Raw genomic sequence first — 21,442 nt, forward strand, 5'->3', positions numbered from 1 at the left:
GTGTGAATCGCAAACTGATTCCAGGAAGATGCGTGATCAGGTTGCTGTTAACTTCAGTGACTGCTTGTTCATCGTTCATCGTTTATTTATGTTGGATATTTTCTTTTAAATGGATTTTTTGAAAATTTGATAACTATTTCTTTTATTTTTTCTAAATTTGTAATTTCATTTAACAGAAATTTTTAAAAAGATAAAGATAAAGATAAATAAAAATGTAAAATTGACAGTTTAAAAATAAATTTCAGCAAAACAGAAAGCATTAACAAAAGCAAAACATAACTGCATAAAGAAAGCATTAACATAAATGATAAAAAAAACTTTTCCAGAAATTAATATTTTCGATGTCGAATTCTCAATATTACATAAAAAATACTTTATAAAGCCAAAGAATAAAAACAAAAAATATAAAAAATAAAAAATAAAAGCTCTCTTCACAGCGGAAACTGCCTCGCAATTTCTTCGCACAGCCTTCTCCACTTCATCTTCATCTGGCGGTTCTGTTCGTCTTTCGTTCCGTACCCTGCTTTCTCTCTCTGCGAATTCCCCCACCCCACAATGCTCATGTGATCCCCGTCCCAAACAGGCTCGTAGAAAAACTGTGTGCACCAGGCGCTCGACCGGGCAGAGACTGATCCGTCGTTGTCGCCTATTCGGATTCCCAGCTGCTCGTCTGACGGAACAACAAACGGAACTTCATCGGCTGCTTCTTCGCTCTGCCGCCCTTCTTTCTCCTCTGCTTTTGCTTCTTCTTCTTCTGAATCATTGCTTTTGTTATCCTTTGTGCTGCTTTCTTGTTCTCCATGTTTCTTAGCAGACGTTTTGAAATCATCTTTTTCCTCTTGAAGCCTTCTGCGTGCCTCTTCTTCTTCAAATGCTTTTATTCTGTCATAATTCCGCCGTTTGACGAATCCAAGCAAGCTGCGGTCAGTTTTCGAGGAAATGGCGCGAAAAGCAACACCACAATGAGCTTCGAACTGAAATGTTCTCATGTTGTTTATCTCGCACATCTCAGGGAACAGGTCAATAACTCCGTCACACTCAATCATCAGAAAATGGATGTTGTGAATGAATTGCTGTGGTATTATATTGTATGCGTTTTTGAGTGACTCATCTTTTGTTAATGGCTTCAATGAAGAAGATGATAAAGATGAAGGTGGTGGTTCGTGTGAAATAGAGGAGGAGGAGGAGGAGGAGGAGGATGAAAATGAGGAGGCTTTTGTAATAGTTTTTGTTGTAGACTCAAGCATTGACTGACTAACCAAAGATGATGCTGTAGTATTTGATTCCTGCATTGACAAATCCGAGCGAATCTCATCTGAATTTATTGCTTTTGAGCTTTCAAATTCTGTAACAGAAGGTATTTTCAATGAATCAAATTTATTATCGCTCAATTGCCTATACTTCGTTTTGGATGCATTTTTGCTCTTTGAATCAGAACGAAAGGTTTTCAAAACTTTGCTTAACTCGTATCTATAGCCAACTCCAATCGGAGTCTTTTCCAACACCCACTTTGCGACTGGTGATCCATGATGAGGTGTTGAAAAAGTTGTGATAGATGCAATATGCTATTGTGAGTTGAAAGAGAGAATTTCAAATAAAATGATGGAAAAAAAAACATACTCTATGAAAATTCTCTCCTCGAAAATTCCACAACATTCTACGAGCATCAAGCCCACCCATCGAATGGCAAAGCAAATGAACTTTATCAGTGTGGTATTTTTTAAGAACTTTTTCCACAAAAAGTTTCAATTGCTAGAGCAAAAAATAGAAAAAAAAAGAAAAAAGCAGTTAACAATTTTAACCGCAAATGTAAAGGTATCAAACATGAGCCCTTTTATCAAGAGATTGAGCAAATCCGACCCAAGAATTTTCAACTGAAAAACCTTGCGAACGAAGAAAAGTTCTCAAGCCTTTGAAGACATTTAGAGAGTCAAATTTATCTCTGTTATCAACATCCAATAATAACTGAAATATAATATCTAATCTCGCTATTCCATGACATAAAATAAAAGGATAAGTTTTGGGAATTGTCTTTGACATTTAAATGAAAAAATCACAAGACCACAAGTGAAAAAAAAAATTAAGATTTTTTTATGGTTAAGTAATTATTTGTTTTTCATAATATTTAAGTTCTTCGCACTCTTTTTTTCCTTCTCTTTTTTTGAAATATTTTTTTTATTAAAATAAGGAATTAAATGTTGAGAAAAACTCCTATCTGTTTTATATTTATTTATCTTATTCTTGTGACTTTCTTTAAAAGTAAATTACAACAAGCTTTCTTTTTATATTTCATGATAATTGTTCATAACACCATTTATTATTCAAATTTGGAAAACTTATTAAACAAAATAATTTATTATGAGTATTCTTAAATGGAATTCTTTTGCACAAAGTCTTCCGTTGATTGAGTATCGGAATGTAATTAAAGTTTAAACATTATTAATTATTGGTCAAAAAGGAAAAGAAATAGAACATTTATTAATATTATTTGTTTGTTAACGGAAAAATATCCGCTTTTTCGGAAAAAAAAACATCATCCAGGATAACGATTTTCGAAAAGTTGCAAATTTTATATTTTCACATTCATCGAAATTGGGTATTTTTTTCTTCAATTTTGACTATAAATCTGTCAAAGTTGACCTTAATGCAAATCATTTCACATTGGAAAATTTTCATTATCACAATTACAGTTGGTGCAAAAAATACCTGAAAAAACCGATTTCACAATGACCGCAAGAGGAATAATTCTGTTAATTTTCCTCTAAAAATATATCTCATCAATACAAACTCATTTGATATACAAAACTTTCAAAATAGCTTCATTTGTGCTCAGAAAAAAATAATTATTTAAATTTCAAAGAAATAGGATTTTGAGTTTCTCCGAAATTTCTACAATAATTTTTTTCTGAGCACAAACGAAGCTATTTAAAAAGTCTCGTTTATCAATTGAGTTTGTATTGATGAGATATATTTAGAGGAAAATTAACAGAATTATTCCTCTTGCGGTCATTGAGAAATCGATCTTGTCCGGTATTTGTTGCACAAACTGTTGTTTGAAGGTGAAATTTGACATGTGGGTGATTATTTTTGAAATCATATCTTTTTTTGTGGTGTTAATAATTAAGTCATCCAATGTTTTTGGATACTTATTTTTACAAACAAATTCAAATTTTGTGATTATTGTTCCATTATCCGATGCCTGAGACAAATGCAAGAGACAAAATATCTCTTAAATAGCATTACTCTTTTTCAGTGCACATTTTAAACGTTCGAAACAAATTTTCAAATCGAAATATCTGATTGTCATTAAATGATTTCAAAAATAATCACCCATATCGTAATTTTCAAACAGGTGAAATTTCGAAAGTTGGAATGAAAAATCGACGAAAATACCCTTATTCATTTTCACCTGAAAATAAAAACAAAAGGTATTTTACAAAAAAAAATTTGACATATGGCTGATCCTTTTTGAAATCGCACTTTCGTTCGAGTTTTGATCAAAATAATAATCTCAAAGGGATTTTGAAAAAATGAACAACATCGGAAAATACAAACATATGTCTAATTTTTTTTGAGAAGTTCCTTTTGTTTAATTTTCAAATAAAGAAAAAATTTCAAATTTTCATCGATTTTTTGTTCCCACGTTTTAAACTTCTATAAAATGAAAATAAAAACATTGTTGAGGTTTTGATATCCAATTAAGGAAAGTTTAATCCGTGGGAACAGAAATTTGATCGAAATTTGAAATTTTTTCTTTATTTGAAAATTAAACAAAAGGAACTTCTCAAAAAAAATTAGACATATGTTTGTATTTTCCGATGTTGTTCATTTTTTCAAAATCCCTTTGAGATTATTATTTTGATCAAAACTCGAATGAAAGTGCGATTTCAAAAAGGATCAGCCATGTGATATTTTAATCACTTTCATACACTTAGCCAGTGACCGATCTATCTCAAAAAATCTTTAATAAATAATACACAATTTTTTTATTTCGAATAAAAAGTTTTCCTACTATGATTAAATCAAAGGAGTTATTGTCATATGGTTTCTATAATTTATTCCAGCATTCATAGCATGCGCCATAAAAACAAATCACTTTGAAAACATTTCGAATGACGAATACGTTTTTCCTGGAGATATACAGAAGAATATAACTCTTTGAAAATCGGTAAATAAATAAATAAATTAATAAATAAATAAATAAAGAGAGAGATGGAGAGAGAGAGAGAGAGAATAAATATCATTTGAGATATTTTCATGAACCTTGCGTTATTTTGTTGTTTAATGTGGGTGATTATTTTCGAATCCAGATTTTTCCATTTAAAAATATCGGTTTGAAAATTCACATAGAATATTATTTCTTGAACACAAATAAGTCATTTCTTCTTTCAAAGATAATTTTTTCTTGAATAAAATCACAAACATCGTTTTTGTTTTCAACTCACTCACTTTTTTCTTTTGAATGAATAGTTCCTCAACAAAGAAATAAAACCTTTGATAAACAAATACCCCGAAAAAAGTTATGATTTGAAAAATAATCATCCATATGTATTAATTAACAAAAAGAAACATTATTTTTTTAGAAAGTTCCCAAATTAAAATATCCCCAAATAAATGTCCAAAACTTTGATGAAACGAGAAGAGATTTGCTTTCAACCTGAAACTGATATATCTCTGAGTATGATGTGGGTTCTTATTTTTGAAATCATTTTTTTTCTGTCAAAAGATTCGGTTGAAAATTTTTTCTTGAATATCAACAAAAGAATACTGAAAAGTGAAAAGGCTTATTAAAAAACATCGACATCTTTATTTGAGTGAAAACATTTGTTTTTAAAACAGTTGTGATGATTTTTCAATTTGAAGACATTATCTCTTCCAAAAGACAAACAACGTTTGAAAAATCGACACCCCGAAAAAAGTTATGATTTCAAAAATAATCACACATGTTTTAGTTGAGCATGTTTTATTTTTTCAAGAAAGGATTTTCCAGATGACCTTCCGGATGACCTTTTGAGGAAGTGTGAACAGCGATTGATAATCACTTAAAAGAATGAACTGTTTTGTTTGTACTCTCCTACAAAAAGAATCTTCGAAAATTGTGATTGCTCCACAATCCTTTTACTGATGCAGGTAAATTACAGATTAAATTGTATTTCAAATTCACAAGAGTGTGTAATTGATTTTTTTGAAATGTGATTCAACATATTTTTGGAATTTTTTGCACTTTTGCATTCCCGAGCAGATGCAATGAAATCAAATGCAGATCAATAATACCATATCTTCACAAGATTTGCTAATTGCCAAAATGCGCATTTGAAAAAATTTCGTTATTTCATCCGCAAACCAAAGAAGACTGGAAGGAGAGCTATAAACATGGAGTCAGCTCCAAGTGGTGGAAAGATACGTTGAGGTTTAATTGAAGATAAATCAGATGTTCAAAATGATTTGTTCTTTGCACATGTTTTTTATTCGTTTTTTTTTTTAAAAAAAATACATTTTCAATTTAAGAATATACAAAAGGCTGGCTACAGAAGAAGATTATCCTGAAATTTCTTTGAAAGCGAAAAGGGTTTTGAAAGATAATCACTTTAGACACGAAATCGGCAATTTGAAACGATAATTTTCTTTGATCGTATTTTCGTTGGGATTGATAAGTTTCTCCAGAAATTGTGAAATTGCCTTCAGAAATCGTTTTGAAGGAAATACGATAATAAAGCCATTCTCGGACACTTTGACATTTTCTGCTCTGCTGATAAGATCATTAATTTCTGTTTTTTCTTTCCGTTTTGATTTTTTCAGTGAATTTAGTTCATGCATTATAAGCAATCTATTATATATACTGATAATGCTTCCTGTACTGCATTTTGACTATTTTTGGATGCATGCTTCGATGTTTGTGTTCATGTGGCCGAATTTTGTGATGGAAATTGGATTTCTTTGTGTATTGTTGATAATTGAAATGAAAGAAGTTAGATTTTGTATACGATTTTTCATAATGCTGGACATAATATCTGTTGCTGCTGTGCTTTTATTTTTGGCTCTTGTTTCACTGAAAGCAGATGGTTTGACTTGATTTCATGTGTTGTGAATTGATCTATCGAATATTTTTCTCTCTTTTGATAAATTTTCTTTTTTTATTTATCTCAAATTCTAAATGCAACAAACAGCACACGTATACAACATCCCATCGGCTTTGATGACTCTGAAATGGAAAAATGTCTTTTTTCTTCCAGTTTTAAGCAATTTATTTCTTTTGACCCGTTTGGCTGCTACGATGTTTGTTCGAAACAGATTGGGATATTACATGGAGTTGAGAGATAAAATGATAATTGTTCGTCTCATTATTGGTGCAAGTGTGATTGTATTTCCTCCCCTGATTCTGGTTCCACTTAAACTTGACGTAACAATAAATATCCATTTTGGGCTTTGCCAAATTTCTGTTGGCGCACCTGCATTTATATTGGCATGCGCTTCATTTCATGATCATCATAAATGCGCACTGGATGCTGAGAGAATTGATTGGAAATGTGAAAAGAGAGCGGTGAATCTCTTCTTTGCGATTAAGAAATTTGAGTGGCTGAGAAAGCAACTTGGCCTTACGATGCATTGCGAGAACGATCGAGTGAAGGGTTTTGCGGAGCCTGAAGAAGAAAGATGTCGTAAAACAAAAGAAGGAATTGAAAGTATTTCGATTCAAGTGTCAAATTTGTGGAGAGACATCAAATTCGAGGAAAAGCTTCAGTTGAGAAAGAATTATTATACCTCAACAAAAAGCTCAAAATCCAAATGAATAAACACAACAAACTTTAAGAAAGTGTTTTCTTCATTAATCCCCTAAAAAATGAAATTTTCACTTTTTTATTCATTCTTTTATTTATTTTTTTAAAATGTGTGTGTATGTTTGAAAGTTTTATGTATATACTTTTCTTCATTTCTTTTAAACCCAATTTTGATTAAATGAAGCTTATTTTTAACATGCAATATGTTTATTCAAAAAAGTGATTTTTAAACGAATCTATTTCTTGCACATTTCATCAGATTCCATGAGAATGACAATTATACAAAATTTTAATTTTTGGAAAAATTCAAAATAGTATGGGCGCAAGAATTTTTAATAGGAACTTTTTTTTCTCATCCACATCCGTATCGATACACTTCCTCACATGAAAGCCACACATAGTTTTTTTGCGTTATTGTTGCTTGTTGTTAACTGCTATAATGAAGAATCGATTGCGGAAAGGCAATATCATCAAAAATGGAACAAGGAGATGCAGGAAGGCAAGATCAGCATTGCAGATAAAAATAGAGTTTACAACATTTATTTTGGCAATTCATTGAAGAAAGTAATAAAATCAGCTGACAATCGCATTTGCTGTATTCAAACAAGTCTGAATATCATCAACGCCTCCTTGTGTGTGACCCATCTCAGCATCATCCCTCTCGCTGATTGTCCACTCCTCACTGCCCAGCACCACTCGGCTGCCTCCATTTGCTCCTCCACTTGCCAAGTCAGCCCAGCAGCAAAATCTCCACTTTTCCTCTCTGCCCATGCCTCTATCATCCTCTCAAACTTCTCCCTCACCACCCACCAACCTGCCATCCTCTCCTTCCCCCTCTTCTCCACCCCAAACAATCTCCTCCCACGTGCCCACTCCCCAATCCCTGCCTCCTTCTCCATCTCCCACCCCTCATTCTCCTCTTTCGTCTCCCTCATCCAGCCCTTCCTTTTTTCTCCTTCTTCCCTCTCTTCCCCTTCTCCTTCATCATCCTTATCCTCATCCTCATCATCTTCTTTTTCTTCCCCATCCTCATCCTCTTCTTTTTCTTCCCCTTCCCCTTCCCCTTCCCCTTCCCCTTCCTCTTCCCCTTCCCCTCTCCATGTCCATCACCAATCCCATCCCCACCTCCAAATCCACCTCAATCTCCATCTCTCAAACACCATCTTCTCCAACATCTCCTCATCCCAATCCCCTCTATCACTTCAATCCCTTCCCTCACACTCACTCAATTCATTCATCTCAACCACCTCTTCCTCTTCTTCCACTTCCACTTCCACCAACACCAACATCAATTCAATCCCCTCTTTCTCTCTTCACTCATTTCTCTCCATCCACTCAACCATCTTCCTCCACACCCACAACCCCATCGATGGTGCCATCCTCCCCAACCTCAACAACCCATCCACTTCTCTCTCTGCCTTCAACACTTCATTTCTCCACCAAACACGCTCTTCACAAAATGCTGCTGTTGTACATGTTGGAAATGAAACTCACAGAAAATCACCTGGAAGATTGGATTCGTTTGATCTGAACAGCCATCGCTTTGAATGGTGCGAATGGGAAAATACAACTGGAGGGCCGAATCGAGGAGGAGCGCTTTATGTGGATTGTGCAAATGCTAATCTTGCTATCACATTGTGCTCATTCTTCAATTGTTCATGCAATTGGGATGGAGGAGCATTGTTTTGTAGATATTTATTAAATGTCAACATCGCAAAATCCAATTTCACAAGTTGTTCGGCGTTACATGGAGGAGCTGCTTACGTTGGCTGGCCGCAATCCAGTTCTGTTTGGGTATTATCAGAAAACAGAGTGGAAAGTTGTTCAATATCTGGCTGGTGTGGAACTGGTTGGGAAATAGTGCTTGACGAAATGCCATCAGATGCAAAATTCTTGTTCAAAAATTGTGCCTGTGTTGCAAATACTGGAGGTGATGCTGCTGGAGCAGTCACATTCAATTGGCTTCCACCACAAAAACCAAATCAGTGCTTGCTCCAAGAGTGCCAGTTCATCAACAACAAAGTCGAAAATCCAACTTCCTATGGTGGTGCTGGGCTGTGTTGCACAAGAACATATGATTGGATGAATGGAGTCAAATTCATCACATTCTGTTTCTTCGATGGCAACACAGCAACTAATGGCAGAGGAAACGATGTGTTCTTCAATGGAAGCAGCATCACCCAATCTCCATTCGAAAATTGTGGATCAACAACCCCATCAAATAGAGTGTGGAACGCAGGAACTGCTGATAGCGATGTGTACAATGGCTGGCTTCCTCTCATGACAACATTCAAAATCGTGTCAAATAATGGGACAAACACCGATCTCTGTGGAATCACACAACTTAGACCATGCAAAACAATTGAGTTCGCTCTTGTTTGCATGACAGATTCCCAAGACGCCTCTCTCACCCTCCTCAGCTCAACATTTGTTCCTCTTCAAACACTCACCTTCATCGCTTCAAACATAAAAATCACAGGAAATGGAACAGAAGCCACCATTATCGCCTCCAGTGGTATTCCTCAACCAGCTTCTTCTTCTTCTTCTTCATTTTCATCAATATCAACATCTTCCTCACCAGATCCATCTGCCTCGTCTGCCCTCTTCCAACAGACCCAGGGCACTCTCACAGTCTCTGCCCTCGCCATCGCCCACAACTCCACAAACACCATCACCCCCATCCTCTTCCACCTCTCCGATAACTCCCCTTCCCTCAACCTCAACACAACCACCATCACCGGAACAACCTCCAATTCAATCACCACACCCCTCTTCTTCCTCACTGCTGGCTCCCTCGCCCTCAACCACACAGCAATCACCAGTCTCCCCCTCAACAGCCAAAGCATCTTCCACCTCACCTCCCTCACAAATCCCCTCACCCTCAACTCCTCCAACATCACCGATATCACCTCCACTGCCACCCCCGCCAGCTGTGTCCTCTCCTCTGCCACCTCCCCTGCCCTCTCCCTCTCCCTCACCAACTGCACCATCACCAATATCAACTCATCACAGCTGAGCCAACAGACTGCCACCAATGGCGGGTGCATCTCATTCGCCTCATCTGCCTCTGCCAACTCGTTTTCTGTGAGCAACACCATCTTCTCCAGCTGCTGTGTGAGCGAGGATACAAGTTCTGGAGGAAGAGGCGGTGCTCTCATGATCGAGTACAAGGATGATTCAGAAGTGTCATCCACAACCTTTTCCGTCACCAATATCGTGTTTTCAGCCAACAAAGCGAGTGTCGGAAGAGATATGTATTTTGTGTGTGGATCATTTGTCGTTTCTGTGAAAGAGCCCTTGTTCGCCTTCATGACAAGCATCTCTTCAAAAGACAACTCGATTGTTGGACATGACAGAACAGAAGCATTCGGTGATTGGAATGTTGATTTATTCATATTTTTTGATGGTTTCTTTGACAGTACAATATATGTGGATGGAATATCCGGAGTGGAGAGGGTATATTGTGGATTGGAGAAGGCGCCATGTTTGAATGTGAATTATGGGATGGAGCGTTTGAAGAGAACAAATGTTAAAGAAGAGATTATTGTTATTTCAAATTCGTCTTTAACTGGATGTGTGGATGTGAGTAATATGTATGTAAAGGCCAAGGCGGAGACAATTGTGGAAATTGGGTGCCAAAGGGAAGTGAATAGCTCTGAAGAATGTGTTCTGAAATCAGGGTCGTTGACAGAAATGGAGTTCATTGGAATTGTTGTGCCATCGAGTTTTTCAAGAACAATCACATCAGTGATTGAATCAAGCACTCAAAATGGTGAGTTGCACATGAAGAACTGTGAGATGAGTGTGATTGGAGGGAAGGGAAACACAATTGAATTTTCCTTGATCAAATCGACAGGGAAGATGGTTGAACTCAACTCAGTCACGATTTCAGATGTGAAATCAACAGTCTCGTTGTTTTCAATTTCGCTTTTCTCAGCTAATGTGAATGAAGGAGAGAATGAAGGAGAATATAAAGTGAAGTTGTTTAATTGTTCATTGATGAGATGCAGTTTTGATGAATCCTCATTTGGTGAATCTCCATTGATGATATCTTCTTCTGTTTTGTTTGAAAACAGCAACTTTTCAAATATTGTGAATACTGGAAGCGGTGAAGGAGGTGTTGCAAGAGTGACATTAAAAAATGATGAAAAACTGCAAATCAAATCAACAAATGTTTCATTTTGCTCACTTTCATCAAGCAATGGAAAAGGAGGATTTCTGTATCTGGATTGTCAAAAATGTTTGAGTGAAAAACCATTTGTTTTGGAAGATATAAAGTTTGAGAACAACAATGCGGCCATTGGAAAGAACATGTTCATTTTGGGAAAGGATTTTAATTCTTCTGTGACAAATGACTCATTCAAATTTGATTATTCCTCGATGATAAATGATGAAACACTGTTTAAGGGGAGTGATAGCTTTCATTCAGACAAAGATTTGTTCATGTTTCTGATTCCATACAGTTCATTTGAGATATTTATCTCATCAAATGGATTTGATGTTGCAAGATGCGGGAGTGAGAAAGAACCATGTTTCACAATGTGGAAAGGGATGAAAAACATGAAAAAGGAAAATGGAAAGAAAACAATTCAGATTGAAGGATCGACAATTATTCGAGATTCATACAATGTGTCCAATTATCAGATCAAAAAGGGTGTAAAGATGGGAGAGGAAGATACAAAAGCAACTTTGAATATAAAAAAGGCAATTGGAAGCCAACTGGAATATTTCATGGAAAATGATGTTCATCTTGAATTGACAAATATCCAACTTCAACTGTCAACTGGATTTGACAATTCAGCCAAAACAATTATTTCCAACAAAAATGGAGAATTGGTAATAAGTGGATGTTCATTCCATTCAGAAGCAGGAATGAACAATGGATTTGATTGTGTATTTGTGGATGTGATTGGAGGAAGTGTGGAAGCGAATGATTTGTCGATTGAATCATGCAATGTTGGAGAAAGCATTTTTGTCATTCACGATGTTGGAATTTCTTTCCAGTTGAAGAATGTTCGAGTGGAATCGTTGAATGAAAGCAGAGGATGTCTTCTTCTGATCAAAGGAACTGAATTAGCAACAAAGATAAATGAAGTGGATGAGGAAATGAGTCTCAACATTGATAATTCATCATTTTCAGGAGTGAAGAGAAGTGACAATGGAGCAAGCATTTTGGAATCAAAGAGTGAGAATAAGATTTGTTTTGTTGTGAATGAGAGCAACATCACAGAAGACAAAGCAGAAACAAGTGAAAAAGGAGGAGCGATATTCTTCACATTGGGATCGTCTGGATCAATGAAGATGATTGACTCAACAATCAGCCATTGCAGCTGCAGTGGCTCCACAGGAAAAGGAGGAGGAGTGTATTTGGCAACAAAGGAAAGAGGAGAATTGAATTTTTCGTTTGTGGGTATGAAATTCAGTGCGAACACAGCAAAAGTGGGGAATGATATTTTCATTGAATGCTTCAACATCACATCGCAGATCAATGAAAGGCAATTCCAATTTGATCTTCGAGAAGTTCATTATTCACGAATTAATGCATTATATGGAATTGATGAATGCCAGCATACAATTGACACAGATCTGATTGAATTTGTTACGATTCATCAGAGCGACACAATCATTGTGAGCAGTGTGAATGGATCGGATGAGAGGCAATGTGGAACAAACACACTTCCATGTAATTCGATTGATTATGGACTAATGCATCTGACTTCTGATTTCATAAGTCAAATGTTCATTGTGGAAGAGAGTGTAATTGAAGAAGAGATAAACCTGAAGGAAATGAGTTTGAGCTCGAAGAGCAGAGATTTGTGTGAAGTTGAAGTGAAATCAAGAATTGAAAAAACAAAGGATTCTTTGATTTCAACAACAGGAACAGTCTCGTTGGTGAGAGTGAATTTTGTGTTTGATTCGAATTTCATTTCTTCTCATGAATCATTGATATCTTCTGAGGGAGGGATTCTTGAAATTGTGAATTGCTCGCTCACTACAAAACAACTGATGGAAGGAATTAATGCAGAATTTGCAAGCATTCAATTCCACATAATAAAAATGGAAAAAGGAGAATTACAACTTGATGGATGCACAATATCAAATCTCATTCTTCAAGAATCTGCTTTGCATCTTTCATCTTCTCTTCCATCAGTCATCGATTCATTAACAATTTGCAATTCAACAATTTCAAAATCTCTGATAGATGTTATTGAATGTGGACAATTAACAATTAAAGATTTCAAAACTGACAATATCACTGTTGAAGGAAATGAAGAATCACTGATATCTTGCTTTTCAATGAAAAAGACAATTCAGTTGACAAATTGCACAATGGACGGAGTAAGTTCAAAAACCACAAAAGGAAAATTGATGAAATTGGAGAATTGCACAGATGTGAAAATGGACAATTGCGTATTTGATGGAAACTCAAAGGAAAGAAATGAAAAGAATTTGAATGAGGGAGAAGAGATGTGCAGATGGGACGGATCTGTTGTGGAAGTTGTGAAGAGTTCTGTGATGATGAAAGACACAACAATCTCGAATTCACCAGAATGTGGAATAGCAACGAGAGGAGGAAATGTGATTATAGAAATGGGTTTATTTGAAAACAATAATCCCTCAATTGAAGGATATCCTTCATTGAGAAGAAATATCATCTGCTCAAATTCAGGAACATTGAATGTGATGAGTTTGAAGGGAGGAGATGGATTGAAGGATAGCACTTCTCTTTGGATATTGAATGATGGGTGCAGTTTTGAAGGGATTGTTTCTGAGAGGGATTCATCATTCTTTATTCCTGTGTTGGAGAGTGTGGAAGCAAAAGAAGAGACAGATAGAATGAAGCTGACATTTAAAGGATCGCTTCTTATTCCATGCAATTTGTTATTCTCAGTTGTGAGGAGAAAAGGAGAAGAGAAGGAGATTGAACATTATGATTTTGATTCAAATGGGTTTTTGTCAGAAAGAGAAGTTGAAGGAAGTGTGGCAAAAGATCTCATCAGCAGTTGTGGAGATGAAATCGAGGTGAGTGTTTCTGTTTTGTTTGGGAATGCAGAATCTCCTTCTTCAACAAATTCATTCATTCTGAAAAATGCAAGCATTACTCCTCCAAAAGATGATGAAAGGATTGTTGAAGGAGGAAATGAGAAGAAGTCGTGGTGGATTGTTATTGTGATTGCATGCTTCATATTTATGATTTTGCTGACAATAATTGTTGTTTTGGCTATTCGATGGAGGAAGGTTAAGAATGAAGCAGAAGATCTGAGAGAAATTGTGAATGACAACATCAGAAAAGATCCGAAGGCATTTGAGATGGTGACGATGGAGATGTCACCTGAGGAACAGTGGAGGAGAGCAGAGAGGGAGGCAGAAAAGAAGAACGATGAGAGAATTAAGAAGAGGGTGTATGAGAAAAACTTGGGTCATTCGGAGTCATCAGAGCATCTTTTGGCTGAAAGTGGATCAACTGAATACATTTTGGGGAGAGATTCAGACAAGATCCCAGAATGGATGCTGGAGAAAGATGAAGAAGAAGAGATTAGGAACAGAACACCATCACCATCCATCTCATCCACTTCAACAACCGATTCAGATTCAACGTTTGTTCGAACAGAGAGTCTGTGTCCAACCACTTCGTCCATGTCGAATCTGGTGGATGCAATGGCGTGCTCATCACCTTATGAAAAGTTGATTGTGGATCTGAGAGATTCGTTGTTCATGTTGCTTCATGGGCGGAATGAGAAGAAGGAGCTGGCGATTGGATCATTGAAGGAGAGGGAGCTGACAGGAGCACAGACCCTGTTCTGGGTGGCGAATGGGGCACTCCACTCGCTTGAAGATGAGGAAGACGAACTTCCCTCTTTACCGAACCTGAGTCCGCACATTGTGCTGTTCTCGGAGCACCTGGTGATCTGCATTGCCCTCCACTCGGACTTCTCATCAGGCTCAGACACCTCATCTGCATCGTCCACCTCCACCATTGTCACATCATCCTCTGATTGCTCAGCGATCAACAAGAGGTGGAGAGACACACAGTTGCCTTCATCAGCATTTGAGGATGCAGACAATCAGTTTGAGTGCTTGCGGTGGAAGGCGCCTGAATTGCAGATGAACAAGAAGATGGGAGCGACAGAGAAGTCAGTGGCATTCTCGATTGGGATGATGCTGTGGGAGTGTGTGACACTCGAGATCCCGTTTGGAGAATATGAGGCAGCGATCGCTGGGCAGAAGATTGCGAATGGGGAGAGGCCGAATGAGCGGGGAATTGAAGAGAGCATGGTGAAGAATGTGGTGAATGCGTGTCTGTCATCAGAGGCATCGAAAAGACCGACACTCGCCGAAGTGAAGAGAGAGCTGGCTGGGCTGTTTCCAGATGGGACATTTGTTGTGACGATGACAGATGCGATCATTCTTGAGGAAAGCAGCGAAGAAAGTGAAGAAAACGATGAGGGCAAGGGAAGAGAAAAAGAAGAGAAGCCAGATGTGAATGAGATGAAAGAAATATAAAATGGGAAATGAGTGATGAATGCAAAATAACAAAAATGCTATCTATTCAAGAAGGTTGCATGGAAAAGGGAGGAAAAGGGAGAAAGAAAGAAAAGAAATCAAAGGAAGAAAATCGATGGAGTGGATGTTATCAACGAAGTTCGAGAACTTTTGAAAAGGAGAGGAGCACGAATTCAAGATGAAGTTTTATGGAGGAAGCAAACAATGAAATTTGAAAGAGTATTTTTTTTTTCTCTTGAAAATTTGAGTTTATTATTATTATTATTATTATTATTATTATTTGGAAATGGTTTCTGATGATATGAAGCCAAAAGGAAACGGGGAAATGCAAATGAAGCTTGCATCTGGGATGCGAGTTTTGATTTCACTTGATTTGTTGATTTAGATCGAAAGGTCGTGTATAAAGTTTCAGTTGTTGCTTGACTTTGGAAAGTGACGTGTGAGTTATTCAGTTCATTTTGCTTTGAGAGAGCTTTTTCTATTTACAACAACGTTTTGAGTTCACAGAGGCTCGAGGATGTTGGGCGAGCCAATGAACATCATTATATATTTTCTCTTTTCTCTTTTCTCTTTTCTCTTTTCTCTTTTCTCTTTTCTATTTTCTATTTTCTATTTTCTATTTTCTATTTTTCTATTTTCTATTTTGTGTTTTCTATTTTGTGTATTCTATTTTGTGTTTGAAGTGTTTTAATTTTTATTGGCTGAAAGCACCTTTCTTTTTTTTATGATTTTGTTTCATAATTTTGTTTCATAATTTTGTTTCTTAATTTCCAAAATACATGATTTTCGCAATTGTAATGTTGCAGATGTTGTTGCATTGTCATTTGGCTGCATCTTCTTTTTGTTATTTTTTTCATAATCAGGCAACAGATTCATGAGCATTCTGTTGCATTTCGCGGTGGAAATGATTTTCACGAAGATCTTTTTTATGTACGATTTTATTTCAGAGTCTGCCATTTGTATTTTTGTTTCACACCAACACAATTTTTGATGTTTTCTGTGATAATTTATAAATCCATTGCACCTTCTTTTCTCTTCTTTTCTTTTCTTTTTTGAGTTTATTTGATCACCAGTCAGCCTCTTTTTCAAGCACCATTTTTGTGTATTCAATCCATTTTTGCGCTTGTAATTCAATCTTTATCTCTTTCAACTCTTTTTTTACAAATTAGCAGCAATCACTTCAATTTAAGGGAAAAATTTTTGAGCATTTTTCTTTTTTACTGTGTGAAGAAGAGCTAAGGCATTGGGAATATCAAATTGATTGAATGATTAAAACAAAAAATTACCAATAAAAATAGTCCTTTTTATAAATCGATACAATGTGATATTTTAGCTCGATAATTAAATGATGAAAAAAAACATGGGAAATTGAGTTAAAAAATAAAAGGTACAAAAATTGCTATAATTGTCGAACTTAATGGCAAACTTAATTATTATGACAGAGCAATACTTATGAAATCCACAACTCCACATAACTTCCGATATGATTTCTATTTTTATGATTCATAGAAATTAAGCTTTATAAAAAAGGAAAGCAAGAACTGTATGAAAATTTTGTAATTACGAATTGCAAAGGATGACAGAATTGAAATGACATCCAATGAACTTATTTGTTAATTCCATCCAATAATTGACACATTTCAGCGTTTTTGCTTTCCAGAAGAGCTCAAAATTGTAAAGATGCGTTCAAGCTGTGCAGATATTGCTTTATCTTTTGAAAATCGACTGATTAACACTAAAACAGAAAGATTGCCTGAACTTTCAAGCATTTTGCGCAGAGGGTGACTTCCATCTCTGCAAATCTGAGAAAAGACTCTGTGTGACACAAGAGCCGTCAGCAAATCAAGCGCCCGCAAACGGATCGAGCGAGTGTTGTGCAGAAGCAGCTGGACAAGCAGCTCTGCCAGCCCTTCGTCTGCGAGTGTTCTCGCGTGCAACTCAGATGCCAGCAGCGAGAAAAGAGGCACCACAAACTCCAGCGTGACCTGCGAGAACGGAAGTGTAAGGAGATTCAGAAGCGAGCGCAGAAGCGGCAGAGGCACAGCAGCTGCTTCGAGATCGCACCGGCGAAAGAGCTCGTCCGCCAGCAGGCACAGCTCTCCAGCCACGTCCAGCGGAGGGCTGCAGCGAAGGAGCACATCAATTGACTTGAGCAGCTCTGTGTGTTGTGCACCAGAATGCTCTCGATGCTTCTCCTCATTCGCTTTTCCTTTTGCAACTGATTTCTGGTTTAGCGCAGATGGAAGAGAAACTGCAGAGGGAAGCTGATTTGTGTGTGCCAAACAGAAAGCAACATCGGCTCTGAGAACAGCAAGTGCTGATTTGTCTTCGACCTCACTGTCTTTCACAGGAAGCATCATCGGCAGCAGAAGAGAATGGCACTCGTCGACTGCTCTTTTGAGCCAGTTGCGCATCTCCTTTGTGTGAAGCGGGTGTGCAATGCGCTGGGAAATAGCCTTCCACACGTCGCATTCCAGCTGCAGGAGCGCAATGGACGATTCAGTGGATGGAATGGGATGAAAAGGCAGAACAGATGGAAGGTGAAGAGAAGAAGACAGGGACATAAAAGAAGATGCTGATGGATGTTGTTTGGAGTGTGAAAAAGAAGATGAGGTTGAATGAAGATGACCAGATTGTGCTTTAAGTTTGGTATGAGAATTGATATAATCACGCGAAGCAGCATCTGTAGAAGAAGAGGAGGAGGAAGAGAAAGAAGAAGATGATGATGATGACAATGATGAAGATATTGAAGAAGAAAACGTTGAAAAGCGAGGTGTCAGTAGAGAAGACTGAGAAGAAAAAGAATATGATAAAATTGGAGCAGATGACGTGGTAGAAGAAGTGGAAGTGGAAGATGAACGTGAAGTGTGTGGAAAATCCTGTCTTTGAGACAGAGAATGCAATGAAAGAGAAGGAAGCGAGCTGCGAAGAGATTTGTCCAAAGGCAAATGTTTGCTCTGTGGAATATCTTCTTTTGAAGCAAACTGCTGCACTTTTTGAGAATCAGCGCATTTCAATGAGTTGTGTGAGTGAATAAACGTGGGTTCCTCTGACTTGTGGAGCGAAGGAGCATCTGAATCAGACTCATTTTCAGACAGAGGCTGAGGTTGAAGCTGTGGTTGAATATGCTCCTGTGAATGCAAGTGGAAATCTGTCTCACTCAGTCGCTTCCACTCCTCTGCATTCGTCTCACTTTCTGCTCTTTCTGAATGTGTTTTGGCTTCGGCATCTCGTTCCTTTTCTTTCTCTGTTCTTTCTGCTTTCTCTCTTTCCTCTTCTTCCTTCAGATATTCTTCCGCAGCCAGCTGTTTTTCTCTTTCCATCCGCTCAGTGTCACTCTTCATCATCTGTATTGCATTCTCTCTTTGGATTCCTTCCTCCACCGCTGCGATGTCAACGACCCTTCCGAACTTCTGCTTCACCCCTTCTTTCCTGGCGCTGAGGACAGAGCTGTTTCTGAGGCGCAGCGAATGGAAGAAGTCGTCTCCTTCTCCCAGGCGCAGCCACAGCAGCTCGTGCTGTGTTAGTCTCTGCGGCGGCGTGCTTATCAGAGAAAGGCCGGTTGAAGGGCGGAGCGGAGAAATGAAGAACGGGTGGGAAAGCGCCTGGGAGGAGGAGATGCGGGAGGAAGGGGACGGGTCGAGCAGGCGGGAGAGAAGATGGCTGGAGGCGGATGAAAAACAAGGGGAGTGGAGTGGGGGTGTTGTGGAGAGTGTTTCCATTTGGCTGGATAAAAAAAAGGAAGTGTGTTTGTGAAGATGTTAAATGAATGTTTAAAATGCAATAGCAATAATGGAAAAAATAAATAAATAAATAATAAAGCAAACTGTATTCTGTCTTCTTCGCTGTCGCAGTTGAATGGGTGCCTATTTAACAGAGTTAAAATAGGTTTTGAAGACAGTTTTTGTTTAGCAATGAAATGCACAAAACAACGGACAAACAAAAATTTCAGCATTTATTCAAGAAAAAAAGAAAAAAGAAAAAGAAAGAAAGAAAGAAAGAGAAAAGAGAAAATTTGGCAAGTATCTTAAAATACCTTCCTGAAAGCATCATAAACAGGATGATTCCAACTGAATAAAGATCGGATTTTCCCCCAACTTTGCCTCCACTCAGAGCTTCTGGGCTGCAAAATGGATGAGAACTGTATTTTCAATTTGGAGACAATAATAAAAAACGCAAAAGTCGATGAAATTAAAAGAAAAACAGGTATTGAAACATGACGATTTTAAAAATTGGTATTTAAAAATTAAAAATAAAAAAAAAATAACTCATTTCAAACTTGCATTTGTTCTTTGTAAGAAAACCAGATTCTTTTGAAGGAACAGCAGAGAAAAACAGATCACCCAATTTCACTTCTATTTCTCCGGGCTCTGCTTCTGATAAATGGAAAAATACATTTTCAGGCTTTATGCAACTGTTCAGATGCAGTCATTTGAAAATGCGGAATAAGAGGAGATTTTAAATCAAACAACAATAACAACAACAATTTCCTCATATAAATTTCATCTTTTAAATAGCAAAGAAAATACTGATAGCACATTCTGTTCCGATGAACTGAAAAGAGTGCTTTCACTGAAAAATCAATGTAAAGAGAGATTGAAAGAAAGAAAAAAAGAAAGAAAGAAAGAAAGAATGTATGAAAATGAAATCGTCTGTAAGAACAAAGCAATACAAATTGAAAAGGCTATTGTCTTTGCTGCTTCAAGCGGCAAAGAAGTATTGCGCGCGAGAAGAACTTTCAGTGACTTGTAATTTTAATTTTCAAAATTGAGCAAATTTCAAAAGGGAGACAAACTCCTTCGTTGCAATAGTCCATTAAAAGAAGATGATAAGGATCAGCATCTTTTCTAGCAAACGGTTTTGCAATATGAGGATTAGTTTCTTCTTTTCTTTATAAACAAGAAAATACAAAAGAAATATGTGCAAAGAAAAAAAATAGAATACACAATTACACGAGCCATCAAATTCCAATCGGTCTCATTAAATATTTTAAGAAGTCCTATCTTTAAAACATAAGTTTTTTTATCCTTTTCCTTTCGTCTCACCAAATAAGAACTAGAAATAATTCATAAAATAAACTAAAAAAATGAAACTCAAAACCGTCCATAAGTTCCACATCCTTAAAATGCTCATTTTATTAAAAATTGAAAAGATAAAGCAAACCAAGATATTGAAACAACTAGATTCAATAAAAAATCAAATTCACTGAAACTTTCTTAAATATATAATTAATCACTTCAAGCTTGCTTTCTTCAATCAACCTTTTGTCTAATTTATAAAAATTAGATTTTGTAATAAGTGAAATCAGTTAGGCACAAAGCATTTCGCAAAAAGTATAATTTTCAAAATATAAATTTTCAAATAAGATATTAACAATATAAAAAGGCAATCATTATTTATTTGTATAATTTATACGCACCAATCGATTCTTGTTGATTTTGTTGTTGCATGAAATTGAAAACAGCATAAACATAAATTTTCGGTACATAACATTTTTTATTTCATTTATTAACAATGGGTTTAAGTCAGTTATGGATTAACAAATTCATTTCAATTTGTATATTTGTTGCATTGAGAATCATTTATGATTTGATCGACTTATTTTTAAAAGTGTATTGGCTAAAACTTAAAGCTTTTGCTTTGTTGAAACGTGATCTTGATATTTTACGATTGACTTGAAGTTTTTATTGATGATGATAATTGTATCAAATGAATTTATTTAAATTTGTGTGCAAATAAGCAAGCGATAAACAAACGGAGTGAAAGAGATATCGTTGTAATAATGTGTGTTGATGATGCATTTTTAAAGAGAGGATATTTGAGGAGTTTGTGATGAAATTATTGACGATTCCCCTTCCTATATTTGATGAGGATAAAGTTCAATCCTGAATAAATATTTGTATTTTTCAACTTTATTTTAAATGTATTATTCATTTATCATTAATTGTTTCACATCTTTTTTATGACAGCGTTTCTTATTCAAAGATGGTTTTTGAGGTGTGCATCAAAATTGAAAAAGTTAAGTAATTTTTGAATATGTGATGAGATTTGACGTTTTTTTCTTCTTTCCCCGTCTGAACGGCGATGATTGACTTACGTCTAATATAGATATCTGAAATTTTGATTTTAAATATTTTGTAAAATTTTTTAAGATTTTC

At 36.4% G+C, this 21,442-nt stretch overlaps 5 protein-coding genes across 5 annotated transcripts; 2 read left to right on the forward strand and 3 right to left on the reverse strand.

The window, feature by feature from the left end:
• Positions 1–119: 119 nt before the first annotated feature.
• On the reverse strand, positions 120–2,040 carry MONOS_3802 (triacylglycerol lipase; the record flags this gene model as incomplete). The annotated part of the gene is made up of 3 exons (XM_067873825.1): positions 120–1,565; positions 1,621–1,752; positions 1,825–2,040. The coding sequence occupies 3 exons, from the start codon at positions 2,038–2,040 to the stop codon at positions 432–434; spliced, it is 1,482 nt and encodes a 493-aa protein (XP_067735081.1). The 3' UTR covers positions 120–431.
• A 3,805-nt stretch (positions 2,041–5,845) lies between these two features.
• On the forward strand, positions 5,846–6,998 carry MONOS_16948 (uncharacterized protein; the record flags this gene model as incomplete). The annotated part of the gene is made up of 2 exons (XM_067869824.1): positions 5,846–6,062; positions 6,168–6,998. 2 exons carry the CDS (start codon positions 5,846–5,848, stop codon positions 6,788–6,790), a joined length of 840 nt encoding a protein of 279 aa, XP_067735082.1. The 3' UTR covers positions 6,791–6,998.
• A 380-nt stretch (positions 6,999–7,378) lies between these two features.
• MONOS_3801 (uncharacterized protein) lies at positions 7,379–7,678 on the reverse strand (the record flags this gene model as incomplete). The annotated part of the gene is made up of 1 exon (XM_067873824.1): positions 7,379–7,678. One exon carries the CDS (start codon positions 7,676–7,678, stop codon positions 7,379–7,381), a length of 300 nt encoding a protein of 99 aa, XP_067735083.1.
• An 803-nt stretch (positions 7,679–8,481) lies between these two features.
• Positions 8,482–15,335, forward strand: MONOS_3800 (uncharacterized protein; the record flags this gene model as incomplete). The annotated part of the gene is made up of 2 exons (XM_067873823.1): positions 8,482–8,617; positions 8,710–15,335. 2 exons carry the CDS (start codon positions 8,482–8,484, stop codon positions 15,282–15,284), a joined length of 6,711 nt encoding a protein of 2,236 aa, XP_067735084.1. The 3' UTR covers positions 15,285–15,335.
• Positions 15,336–16,328: 993 nt separating this feature from the next.
• Positions 16,329–20,245, reverse strand: MONOS_3798 (putative Protein kinase domain; the record flags this gene model as incomplete). Its single annotated transcript, XM_067873820.1, has 9 exons — positions 16,329–16,584; positions 16,711–19,010; positions 19,112–19,150; positions 19,321–19,425; positions 19,564–19,698; positions 19,814–19,856; positions 19,957–20,029; positions 20,080–20,173; positions 20,229–20,245. The coding sequence occupies 8 exons, from the start codon at positions 20,243–20,245 to the stop codon at positions 16,925–16,927; spliced, it is 2,592 nt and encodes an 863-aa protein (XP_067735085.1). The 3' UTR covers positions 16,329–16,584; positions 16,711–16,924.
• Positions 20,246–21,442: the final 1,197 nt, after the last annotated feature.

This window comes from Monocercomonoides exilis, assembly GCF_001643675.1.
Source record: "Monocercomonoides exilis strain PA203 chromosome Unknown scaffold3-2548433, whole genome shotgun sequence".
NCBI classification, from domain to species: Eukaryota; Preaxostyla; order Oxymonadida; family Polymastigidae; genus Monocercomonoides; species Monocercomonoides exilis.